The sequence below is a fragment of the Esox lucius genome, chromosome 7 (genome assembly GCF_011004845.1).
Source record: "Esox lucius isolate fEsoLuc1 chromosome 7, fEsoLuc1.pri, whole genome shotgun sequence".
Lineage (NCBI taxonomy): Eukaryota > Metazoa > Chordata > Actinopteri > Esociformes > Esocidae > Esox > Esox lucius.
The window spans coordinates 995,664-1,008,723 of NC_047575.1; the positions used below are offsets into that span (position 1 = coordinate 995,664).

The 13,060-nt window shown below is 41.8% G+C and overlaps 1 protein-coding gene across 1 annotated transcript in view; it reads left to right on the forward strand.

Annotated features, from left to right (window-relative positions):
- Positions 1-13,060, forward strand: part of zgc:152891 (uncharacterized protein LOC767741 homolog) — a 37,242-nt gene that overhangs the window by 4,030 nt on the left and 20,152 nt on the right. The window contains 4 exon segments of the mRNA XM_034293034.1: positions 3,657-3,820; positions 3,981-4,221; positions 12,176-12,257; positions 12,422-12,511. Of these exon segments, the coding sequence (XP_034148925.1) occupies positions 3,665-3,820; positions 3,981-4,221; positions 12,176-12,257; positions 12,422-12,511 (569 nt within the window). The 5' untranslated portion in view covers positions 3,657-3,664.

Sequence of the window (13,060 nt, forward strand, 5' to 3'; positions counted from 1 at the left end):
TCAGGAAGTGTTCGCGGGCCCATGCAGGGATTTCCATTACAGAATTATGTCTGTTTTTAATGCAGTGCTGCCTGAAGGCTCTGAGATTATGGCCATCCAATATTGATTTTCGACCTTGTCCCTTGTGTACAAAGATTTATCCGGATTCTCTTAATCTTATATTGATATTATGTACTGTAAATGATGAGTTCCCCAAACTTTGCAATTTTATGTTAAAACATTTTATTCTTACAATTTTGCATTATAGTGGTGAAGTGGTGAAGCCCTCCCCATCATTACTTCTAAAAGACTCATCCTCTCTAGGATGCTCTTTTTGCCGGACCACGTAAGTGGAGCCGGCTAAGAACAGCGAATGTCTCTTACTGAGTGAGTGAGTGACCGACCGACTGACCCTTGTTAAATAGTGTAGTGATTAGAGAAGCAGATGTGTGAACTATTGGTCTCGAGTTTGTATCTCCTCGCAGTGTACAGCATAACTACTAAACGCAACTTCTCCATGTTTAGTTTGGACTCTGGGTTCTACTTGCTGACTTGTGGTAAAGGATCTAAGAGCCCTGTGTCACAGTGTTGTCTGTGGAGACAGACGCTGGAAATGTGGTAAGGGTTTCTATAACCCAACTCAAAGCATGTCAAAAACTGACTGAGCAAGGCTAAAGTAAAGTGAGGTGAAAAGACCTTAAAACAGAACACGCGGACGAAGCCGGAACGATACAATACACATACGCATAGAATAGTCGTACTCACAGCACGGTGACATGGAAATAATAACCAACACAGCACTGGGGAAACAGGGCCATATATACATATATAGGCATGAAAATCAGTGAGAATGGGAAACAGGTGTGGGCGACAATATGGGGACAGTCCAGGGTAAAGGTGATTAGCCGGAACAGTGGTGCCTAGAAGGCTGGTGACGTAGACCTCCAGAGCCGGTGCAACGGAAGAGCACCTGCGCCGGAGGGATTCGTGACACCCTGCTCTGTTTATATTCTTCAATGTATGCGGGCCTAAACCATTCAGAGATTTATAAACTGAAAGCACCACTTTAGAATCTATTATGTAACTGACTGTAAGCCAGTGCAACAGGAGTGATGTGCTCTGTTCTCTTGGTTCTGGTTAACCTTCTAGCAGCAGCATTCTGAATGAGCTGCAGCTGTTTTACAGTCTTTTTGGGGCATCCAGTTAAGAGGCCATTACAGTAGTCAACCCTACTAGAGATAAAAGCATAAAAGCTTCTCTTGGTCTTTTTGGGACACCAAGCCTTTGATTCTGGCTATATTTTTAAGATGATAGAATGCTGTTTTGGTGAACGCTTTGATATGACTGTTAAATGTGAGGTCTGAGTCTATCAGAACACCAAGATTACACACTTGATCCCTGGTTTTAAGGGCCCAAGAATCCAGTTGTTTACTAATGCTTGTTCTTTGATTTTTTTTGCCAAACACAATAATCTCTGTTTTATCTTAGTTTAATTGTAGACAATTTTGGTTCATCCAGGTATTAATGTGCTCTATACAGTGACACAGTGAGTCTATTGAGGTGTTGTCATACGGTTTGAGAGCCGTATATATTTGAGTATCATCGGCATAGCTGTGGTAGTTAATGTTGTTGTTCTTTAGAATTTGGCCCAGAGGTAGCATATAGAGATTGAACAGAAGGGGTCCGAGAACTGATCCCTGGGGAACTCTGCATGTCATAGCCACCATCAGATTCATGATTACCAATTGTGACAAAGTAACTACGGCCATCTAGATAAGATCTGAACCAATCAAGGACTGTCCCGGAGAGTCCTTCCCAATTTTCCAGCCTATCTATAATTGTTCTATGATCTACAGTGTCAAATGCTGCACTGAGATCTAATAGAATCAGAACTGTTATTTTATTTGAATCAGTATTCAGCCGTATATCATAAAAGGTTTCAGTACTGTGGTGAGGTCGGAAGTCTGACTGAAATTTGTCTGAGAGACCGCTTGAGGTCACTTAATCATGTTACTGACCTGTTGCCAATTATCCTAATTAGTTGTGAGGTGTTCCACCAGGTTTTTTTTTGCTTTATACAACTTTTCCTGTCTTTTGTTGCCTCTGTCCCAGCTTTTTTGAAATGTGTTTCTGGCATCAAATTCAAAGTGGGTATATATTTGTCAAGAAACAACAAGATTTCTCAGTTTCAACATTTGATATGTTATCTTTGTACTAATTTCTTTTGAATGTAGGGTTTAAATGATTTGCACATGATTGCATTTTCTTTACATTTTACACAGTGTCCCAACTTTTTTGGAAACAGGGTTGTACTTGAAAATGGCTCTGTAACCTCTCCTAGACTCATGGGCATCAATTCTCTTTCTTCTGACGTACTCAGTTAGGTCTTTTGATCTTAGAAAGATGTGTTACCACACACTCTATGGTTAAGACCAAACCAAGTTTCTAATATGTATGTTAGGCTGGACACTGTTAAGTTACTCTCTAATGATTTTAGAATCAATTGCACCTGATTTGATGCTGCTCTTTGCAATTCTATATTTTATGCTTATGTTAACATTGGGCTGTAATAACTTTCTGTATAGGAAAATTGCATTTCTGTTAACCTGAATTGCGTAATCGATCAAATAAAAAAATTGTGTGATTTGTTAAATTGGGTTAGCTGTATCAATGAAGGTGGTAGGAATTTAGCTCATATGTCCAAATACATAAAAAAAAAAAAAGTGTTTTCCTTCTTTTTCACATGACTGTGTATATTATTCCTAACTTTTTTTAAATAATATTTTTACACACACATTGTCTCTCTTTTATGTGGTAGCATTGTATTTTTTTAATGCATAATAGATGTGTTGAAAGACACAAGGCATGCCTGAGCACGTTTTTAGCTTATTCCACTTCTGTGTGTCAAAAGGTGTGGTTCAACACATCATGAGCAAGACATAGCAATTGCTTGATTTACAATTCAAATTTCAAATGCAGGCGAGCGTTGCTTTTCTCACAGTCCATGCAAATATCTGGTTTTGGTGTGTGTGTCTGTTTCTGACTTAACCATAAAAAGGTGTCACGTCCTGGCACTGCAAGATTACCGTGCAAGTGGGATCAAACGCCCTCTCTCCCTTGTTTGGATCATGGACACTCGTTTTGTTGTTTATCACACTCACCTGTTTCCCTAATCACTGTTCCTATTTAAGTTCCTTCTTTCCCAGTGTATCTTGTCAGTTTGACATAAGCCTTGTGTCATGGTTGTTTTCCGGTTTTTCTTGTTGTTTAGTATTTGTTATGTCATGTTTTAGTTTCTTTAATAAATGTACTACGTTCTCACTGCGCCTGTGTTCTGCAACATCCTTCAACATGAAAAAAGGGGACAGAATTGTGGTTAAAATAAGTAAACACGGCTAATGAGGACATTTTTCTCAGTAGTACATGCCTCACAGTCTGGAAGGAATGTTGGACAGGGTTTCTTTGTCTCATAGTTCTCTAGTGACTACTTGTAATGTGCCTGCAAACTCTTATGAGGTGATAAAAGCAGAACAGCTTGGTAAGATGTGAATCAGAGGACACAATATTTGACAGTTGGGATTTGTGTGTTGCTGTGATGGAACTAAGTCTTTATCACAAAGTGCATGTAATAACATTGTTAGGACAGAAATAACAGGTAAAATGTATGTCTGTCATAGCCAGGGCCATGGATGAATTCCAGGTGGCCATGCATACCTCACCTTTCCCGACCTCGGGAACCTACAGCATCGTACAGATCACTTTGATTGACTCAGAAGGTGTTGAAACTTTGCCCATCACAGTAAATGCAGGGGCTGAAGAACGCCACCTCTTACCTGGATCAGTGAGTTACCTATCTCCGTTTCTCTTGTTCTTTCACTCTCTATATTTTTCTCTGTCTCTCTGTCAATTTAAATATTTGGTCATTTTCAATAGCTTATTATCAGGTTTCAAAGTGTTTTACATTTTTTTTTCTGTTATACCAATCCGGTATTCTGTCCTAGGCCTGCATGGTAAGAGTGTGTTCAGAGGTGGCACTGGGTAAGGTGGTTCTAGTCAGGCTACATTTGGAGGCTCGGACTGGGTTCCCAGACTTGGACTGGCACTGCAAGGGGGTGGAGGTCCGGAGAATGTATTCCGGACAAAGTGAAGCAGCAGGACAACAGGATGAGGAGGCAGAGTTCTTCCCCTGCAGCAGGTGGCTGCGGTCTGTAGATGGCGATGTGGAGTTACGGAACAGACACTGTAAGACTCAAATAAAACCTAATGTAAAATAATAAAGGAAAGAATTGTTTTTTAATAATCAGAAAGATTAAGTAAGTATTCATTTCTGTCACACAGATCAAGACATGTTTAGGGTAGCTCAGTTATGGCGCTTTTCCACTGCATGGTTCCGGCTTGACTCTACGCGCCTCGCCTCTACTCGCTTTGGGAGCTTTTCCACTGCATGGTACTAGCTCGACATACCTCGCCAACCAAGTAGAGTCAAGGCGAGGAGATTAGAGTCGTGCCGGTACCATCCAGTGGAAAAGCGCCATTATAGATCATGGTGGGGGATGGTTACAGTAGAATGCTGGGGTTGTAGGTAAAAGTTCTGTGAGTGGATCCCATGGAAATGCCTCCAGTCACTACTGTAAGTTGCTCAGGATAAATTATTGAAACTTTAAAATGTATTACTGTCATTCAGTTACATAGCATTATTTAACTATCCATGTAATGATAATGCACACTAACAAAGCTGTCATTGATTACTGTAGTGTCATATAATTGCATCATACTGGTGCTTTATATTTTTTATATATGGATCCAAGTCTCTCTCTCTCTCCCGCTGTCTGGGTAAAATCTGACAGTTGGTTAGTACTAGATCCTATTCCATGGAAAGAGGAAGCATTTTAATCTCTAGTTCTTTTCTGTAGCTCTGTCTGCATGACTTTACTGTATTGTGTGTGAAGTGCCACTCACACACACATTTTATTTAATTTTAGATATGGAGTTGTAGGACCTACAGTGGGGAGAACAAGTATTTGATACACTGACGATTTTGCAGGTTTTCCCACTTACAAAGCATGTAGAAGTCTGTAATACTCTTCAACTGTGAGTGAAAGAAGCACATTGTATGATTTTTAAATAATTAATTAGCATTTTATTGCATGACATAAGTATTTGAACACCTACCAGCCAGTAAGAATTCCGGCTCTCACAGACCTGTAAGTTTTTCTTTAAGAAGCCCTCCTGTTTTCCACTCATTACCACTCAAAAATCCAGAAAATCATATTGTATGATTTTTAAGTAATTAATTAGCATTTTATTGGATGACATAACTATTTGATACATCAGAAAAGCAGAACTTAATATTTGGTACAGAAACCTTTGTTTGCAATTACAGAGATCATACCTTTCCTGTAGTTCTTGACCAGTTTTGCACACACTACAGCAGGGATTTTGGCCCACTCCTCCATACAGACCTTATCCAGATCCTTCAGGTTTCGGGGCTGTTGCTGGGCAATACGGACTTTCAGCTCCCTCCAAAGATTTTCTGTTATGGGTTCAGGTCTGGAGACTGGCTAGGCCACTCCAGGACCTTGAGATGCTTCTTACGGAGCCACTCCTTAGTTGCCCTGGCTGTGTGTTTTGGGTCGTTGTCATGCTGGAAAACCCAGCCACGACCCATCTTCAATGCTCTTACTGAGGGAAGGAGGTTGTTGGCCAAGATTTCGCGATACATAGCCCCATCCATCTTCCCCTCAATACGTTGCTGTCGTCCTGTCCCCTTTGCAGAAAAGCATCCCCAAAGAATGATGTTTCCACCTCCATGCTTCACGGTTGGGATGGTGTTCTTGGGGTTGTACTCATCTTTCTTCTTCCTCCAAAAGTGGAGTTTAGACCAAAAAGCTCTATTTTTGTCTCATCAGACCACATGACCGTCTCCCATTCCTCCTCTGCATCATCCAGATGGTTATTGGCAAACTTCAGACGGGCCTGGACATCCGCAGGCTTGAGCAGGGGGACCTTGCGTGCTTTGCAGGATTTTAATCCATGACGGCGTAGTGTGTTACTAATGGTTTTCTTTGAGACTGTAGTCCCAGCTCTCTTCAGGTCATTGACCAGGTCCTGCCGTGTAGTTCTGGGCTGATCCCTCACCTTCCTTATGATCATTGATGCCCCAAGAGGTGAGATCTTGCATGGAGCTCCAGACCGAGGGAGATTGACCGTCATCTTGAACTTCTTCCATTTTCTAATAATTGCGTCAACAGTTGTTGCCTTCTCACCAAGCTGCTTGCCTATTGTCCTGTAGCCCATCCCAGCCTTGTGCAGGTCTACAATTGTATCCCTGATGTCCTTACACAGCTCTCTGGTCTTGGCCATTGTGGAGAGGTTGGAGTCTGTTTGATTGAGTGTGTGGACAGGTGTCTTTTATACAGGTAACAAGTTCAAACAGGTGCAGATCATACAGGTAATGAGTGGAGAACAGGAGGGCTTCTTAAAGAAAAACTAACAGGTCTGTGAGTGCCGGAATTCTTACTGGTTGGTTGGTGTTCAAATACTTATGTCATGCAATAAAATGCAAATTAATTATTTAAAAATCATACAATGTGATTTTCTGGATTAATTTTTGATCCCGTCTCTCACAGTTGAAGTGTACCTATGATAAAAATGAAAGGCCTCTACATGCTTTGTAAGTAGGAAAACCTGCAAAATACTGCAGTGTATCAAATACTTTGTGTATCAAATACTACATACAGTGTTTTCTCCACTGTATGTAGTGTTCCTGAAAAGATAAGGGAAAATTATTTGATATGACAATTAAAAAGCCTTTAGTGATATTATGCATTAAATCCAATACTACAGAATTTACAAAGTTTTCCAAAGAATATAGCTATAAATTACTTTTATTTTATATATTTTTTTTGCTTCAAATGGAAATTTATTACACCTCATGAGGGTGTTTTTCCACATATTTTTTTGCCTAGCTTTCAGTTGATTGCATGGCTTGTGGGCATCTTACATAACTAAACACATACACATGTTCCAGAGACTCTACTGCTTTGAATAAAGTTACTTATGAGTTTGTAGCTCCAATTTGGTTATGGCAATTATCTTTGACAACCACCACTGATGACTCCTTCATATACCACGCACAAACTATTTGTTATTTACAAATTGTCTTAGTGATCTCTTTGTTAGAGCACCCGGCCTCTGCAAAACGACCACAAGTGCCGCATTCTGGTAAAGACATTTTCGTAATGCTTATATCGGCTGATGTGTAAGATGTGTAAGATTCACAGTATAAGGAAAGTGTCTAGCACAAACATAACTGAATCAGGCGACACAATGACATGACCAAATTCAATTATGCATGTGTGTTGATAGTCTCGTATAGATTAAAACCAGCCCCGTTGACAGCTGGTGGGAACTAACAGTGTACACTGCTCAAAAAAATTAAGGGAACACTTAAATCACACATCGGGTCTCAATGAAGGAAATATTTTAACGGTAAAAATCTTTACTGTACATTGTGTAATTCATTGATAACAAAATCACGTAACAACCGTCAATGGAAACCAAAATCACCAACCGATTGAGGGCTGGGTTCAAAATCAAAGTCAACAATTGAAATCACAGGCCTGTTCCAACTTGTGTGAATTTCATCACAGCAACTCACAATGTGACTCAGTAGTGTATAGCCCCCACGTGCCTGTATACACTCCTGACAACATCTGGGCATGCTCCCAATGAGACAGCGGATGGTTTCCAGGGGGATCTCTTCCCAGGCCTTTTTCAGAGCATGAGTGAGCTCCTGGACAGTTTGTGGCACCGATACATACTGTAACGTCCCAGAGGTTCTTGATTGGGTTCAGGTCTGGGAAACGTGAGGGCCAGTTGAGGGCATCAATGCCTTCGTTATCCAGGAACTGCCTACAGAATCTGGCCACATGAGGCCGGGCATTGTCCTGCACCAGGAGGAACCCAGGGCACATGGGTCTGACGATGGGTCTGAGGATTTCATCACGGTCAGGGTACTGTTGGCTAGCATGTGGAGGTCTGTGCAACCCTTCAAGGATATGCCTCCCCAGACCATCACTGACCCACCACCAATCCAGTCATGCTGGATAATGTTACAGGCTCATCTGTGAAGAGAGCGGGGCGCCAGTGGCGGACATGCCAATTCTGGTGTTCTCTGGCGAAAGCCAATCGGGCTGCACAGTGCTGGGCTGTGAACACAGGTCCAACTAGAGGAAATCGGGCCCTCGTACGACCCTCTTTTTGTCTGTTTCTGATAGTTTGGTCAGAAACATGCACAGCATTAGCCCTCTGGAGGTCATTTTGAAGGCCTCTGGGAACGTTCCTCATTTCACAAAGGAGCAGATACTGGTCCTGCCGCTGGGTTGATGGCCTTCTACGGACCTGTCCAGCTCTCCTCGTGTGATGGTCCGTCTGCTGGTACTGTATCTCCTCCATGCTCTTGAGACTATACTAGGAGACAGAGCAAACCTTCTTGCAACGGCTCGTATGGCTTTGTCATCCACGAGGAGCTGGACTTCCTGTGCAACCTGAATGGGCTGCCGGTACTGCCTCATGCTGCCAGAAGTGACATGGACACCAGCAAAACGCAAAACTAGAGAAGAATCAGTCAGGAAGGATAAGGAGTGAACAATTGTCTGTGGACACCACCTGCAAAACCATTCACTTTTTTCGAGGTTGTCTTGCTGTTGCCTCTCCAGTGCACCTATTGTCACTTTCATTTCCTTCAAAACAGGTGACATTGATTCACAATCGCTTGTGCTGGACAGATTGATGTTCCTGAATATTAATTGACTAGGTGTTATACTGTGATGATTGGTGTTCCCTTAACTTTTTTGAGCAGTGTATTTCATGATTTGTTTCTCATGTCATCAAAATCATTCACTTTAGAACTTGGAGTTTAAGTGCTAAATGAGATATGACTGGGATTCTACTTCATATACAAATAATCAACATATTACAAATCCAGCAGAAAACGGGAGGTGTACAAAAATATTTTGTGAAATGCAAGTCCCAGACAGCACCTTAAATAAATAGGTAGGAAAAACAGGAAAATGTGATATGATGTCATACCTGTGGTACACAGTATGTTCTTATGTACCACAACTTTTAGCCAATTAGCATGAAACTAATTGGGATTTATAATTATGGGTCTGCACAAATAATATACAGACAGCTCCAGAAAAACTTGATTATGCAGGTATTGGAGCAAGGGTGCCACAGTAGACTTTTGCGATTGTTGACTGTTATGGATGCAGCTGATTCAGGAAACCACATCAAGTTATTTTTCTGGGTGGTTTCAATGCTCCCTGTTCAAGTCAGGACTGATAACTGGACAGCAGTGGGGAATGGGAACATGAACTCCGCAAAAAAAGAAATTTTAAGATAATTTTGTAAAAATCCAAATACCTTTACAGATCTTTATTGTAAAAGCACCAAAATAAAGATGCCCAGGGTCCCTGCTCATCTGTGTGAATGGGCCTTAGGCATGCTCCAAGGAGGCATGAGGACCGCAAATGTGGCCAGGGAAATAAATTGCAATGTCCGTACTGTGAGACATCTAAGACAGCGCTACAGGGAGACAGGAAGGACAGCTGATCATCCTCGCAGTGGCAGATCACGTGTAACAACAACTGCACAGGCTCGGTACATCAGAATATCACACCTGCGGGACAAGTACAGGATGGCTGAGTTACACCAGGAATTACACCAGGAACACCTGCGGGACAGTAACTGCCTGAGTAACACCAAGAATACGCAATCCCTCCATCAGTGCTCAGTCGGTCCGCAATGCACTGAGAGAGGCTCGACTAAGGACCTATAGATCTTTTGTAAGGCAGGTCCTCACCAGACATCACTGGCAACAACATTGTTTATGAGCACAGACATGACCCTCCAGCATGACAATGCCACCAGCCCTACTGCTCCATCTGTGAGTGATTTATTTCAAGAACACTGACAGGAATGTCAGTGTTCTTTCATGGCCAGCGAAGATCAGAGAGTGAGGTCTAGGGCCATTCCCCCCAGAAATGTCAGGGAACTTGCAAGTGCCTTGGTGGAACAGAGGGGTAACATCTCACAGCAAGAAACGGCAAATCTGGTGCAGATACTGACTGTTATTTTTGATTTTGACCCCCCCTTTGTTCAGGGACACATTATTCCATTTCTGTTTGTTATATGTCTGTGAAACTTGTTCAATTCATGTCTTAATGGTTGAACTTTCATTAAGCAGTTGTTAAGCAGTTGAAAGTGAGAGGACATTTCTTTTTTTTGCAGATTTTACAAGATAAACTCCCTTATACTGGTCTCCCATTAACCAACTAAGCCACAGTGCCCATCCTTGTAAATGTTGTACTGCAGGGGTCAAAAACCTCCGGTTTTTAATCCAAACGAAAATGACACCATTCAAAGACCACTGCAAAGATTCAAACTCAGGATCTCCGGTTCATCAGACAGGCACGTTGAAAAACTAAACCACAGCACCCACCCTGGCCAATGTTATGTTATAGGTGATTCATTCAAAAGGACAGAACACCATTCAAAGGCTCATGAGCCACAGGTATTTAATCCAAATGAAAACAACCCATTTCAAACACTTGTACGGGCTGGTTTTGCAGACACAGATAAAGTCTAGGACTAAAAAACAAGCTCAATGGAGTTTTCTATTGTGTTAGATTTTTTTGTTCTAGACTAAGCTTAAACTGGCCTTACAGTTTTTAAAAGGCATTGCTAAGATTTATACACAGGTCATTCTTTTAAAAGGCACTAATGAGATTCAACCTTAGAATCTGCTGTTTACAAGACAGGCGCTTTTACCAACCTAGCCACAGCCCCCACCTTGGACAACTTTGTATTGCAGGGCTCAACTGCCACAGGTGTTTAATCAAAACAAATAGCACCCCATTCAAAGACTTGTACCTCTTTTAAAAGGTGCTGCTGAGATTCAAAGACACACATCTTTTAAAAGTCCTTGCTGAGTTTCAAACTCAGGTTCTCCTGTTTACGAGTCAGGTGCTTTAACCAACTAAGCCACAGTGCCCATTTGGTGGGTATTGTTTTGCAGGGATCCAAAGCCACAGGTTATTTATCCCAATTATAATGTCTTTATTCAAATACATGTACCTCTTGTAACTGGCACTGCTGAGATTCAAACACAAGTACTTCTTTTAAAAGGCACTGCTGAGATTCAAACTCAGGATCTCCTGTTCACTAGACTGACGCTTTAGTTGGCTGATGAATTGTTTTCATGCTCACTGTCCCATTTGTGCTCTCCACATTTATATTGACCTGACTAGGGTCCCTTTTCCAGTAACCAATTATTTGTATCTTTTGCAGGACCAAAGCAGGGCCTGTCTCTTTGGATCACATAAGCCCTTTTCTTTGTTTTATCATTGTAACAGTCAGGAGCCCGATGCATGGGGTGCGTGCACACTCCTCCCTGGGGGGTTGCAGCCTGCTGGGGCTCTTTAAATGGTTGTCTGTGGCTGGCATTTGCATGGCAACAGAGTGGGCCTCTCCACACACTTTTATGAGGTTCTACAATTTTTATGTCACTGTCCCTAGTTTGGCAACCTTGCCATTGGGGGCCTTTTTTCTTTCTGGACCCCTTTTTGCATAGGTTGCCTCTGGCCCCTCACATTAGCAGTGCAATTGTATTTTCCCCTCATGTTGCACCAGAGTGACTGACCGAAAGGGAACTTTTGGATATGAATACATCCGTAACTCTTGGAGGGACGGACATGTTGCACCACATTCAAATTGCATTGAAGAGTGAAGCTGTACTTAGAGACTGCAGGTGTTTATATTATATTTGCCATTATTGATACGCATGTGTCTTTTCCTCCTGTGTTGGACCTTGTTCCCTCTCTTGGGGAACAAAGATTATATCCATATCCAAAGGTTCTACTGAGCTCTGTCCATGACAAAACACTACTTAAAAAGTTGTTTTTGCTAAAAAGTAAAATGTAACCATTTGACACATTTGTAAAGGCAGACTCACTAGTTCTATCAACTTGTGAAACCCCTGGTGCGGTTTGGACTTCAGGGATAGAGTTAACCAATACCCCTGTCAGGTGTAATTTGCAATGTGGGTGTGTCTGTGTCAGTGTGGTTAAAACAAGTTTTGAATAATATTTCCCTCTCTCTCTCTCTCTCTCTCTCTCTCACTCTCTCTCAGTGTGTCTGTTTAACTCAGAGACTGTGCAAATACTAAAGGACCACAGGCTTAAAGAGCTACAGAGTAAACAACGACACATCAGGTAAAAGAAATGTCCTCTAAGCATACTTTCTCACAAATTTCCCTTCTTTTTAATGTTTTCATAATGCAAGATCTGTTTTAGCTTCATAAAGGAAGATAAATCCAGGATTATTAAATGGTCTTGTACCAAAACAGTTGGATTGATATAATGAGGTGATCCTGCAGGTGGCGTACGTTTGCTGACGGCGTTCCTCACTGTGTGGATATGACCAGTGTGAAGGATCTGGGACCCAACCTCAGCTACACACGCCAGAGGTCAGCACAAAAAAATTATTTTGTCCTCAAAATGATGTCTCATCTCATTATCCAGATTTCTCTCAAAATTCTGTCTGCCTTCCTCATTCTGTGAGTCCTAAAATCCCACCTTCAGAGTGATTCTGTTTTGGTTCAATGGAAATACAGTGCAGTGTTTTCTCTGTGGTGCATGATTTAACAGACATTTGCATCAAAATGTATGCAGAAACAGTTAGGCAGAAATGGTTGCAGGGAGTGAATATTGAACTTTTGTTGCACACATTACACTTGTTTGTCACTGCCCTTACACACGTACATTGCGGTCAGGAGATTCTGGTCTTGGCATATCGACAGTGCCCAGGGGTCGAGCGAAGAACAACAAAAATATGTTCAGTTCCACCCAAGCTGTCCTGTCTTGTTGGGGTCTAGAAAATTATCACGATAGCACAGGTGCAAGCTTTATTGTGGTTGGTGGCCAAGGAATGCATCTCATCCAGCATTTGTGTTTCATCTCATCCAGCATCTCATACAGCATTCTGATTCTGGCAGCTGCAAAATGGCTTCGTGAGA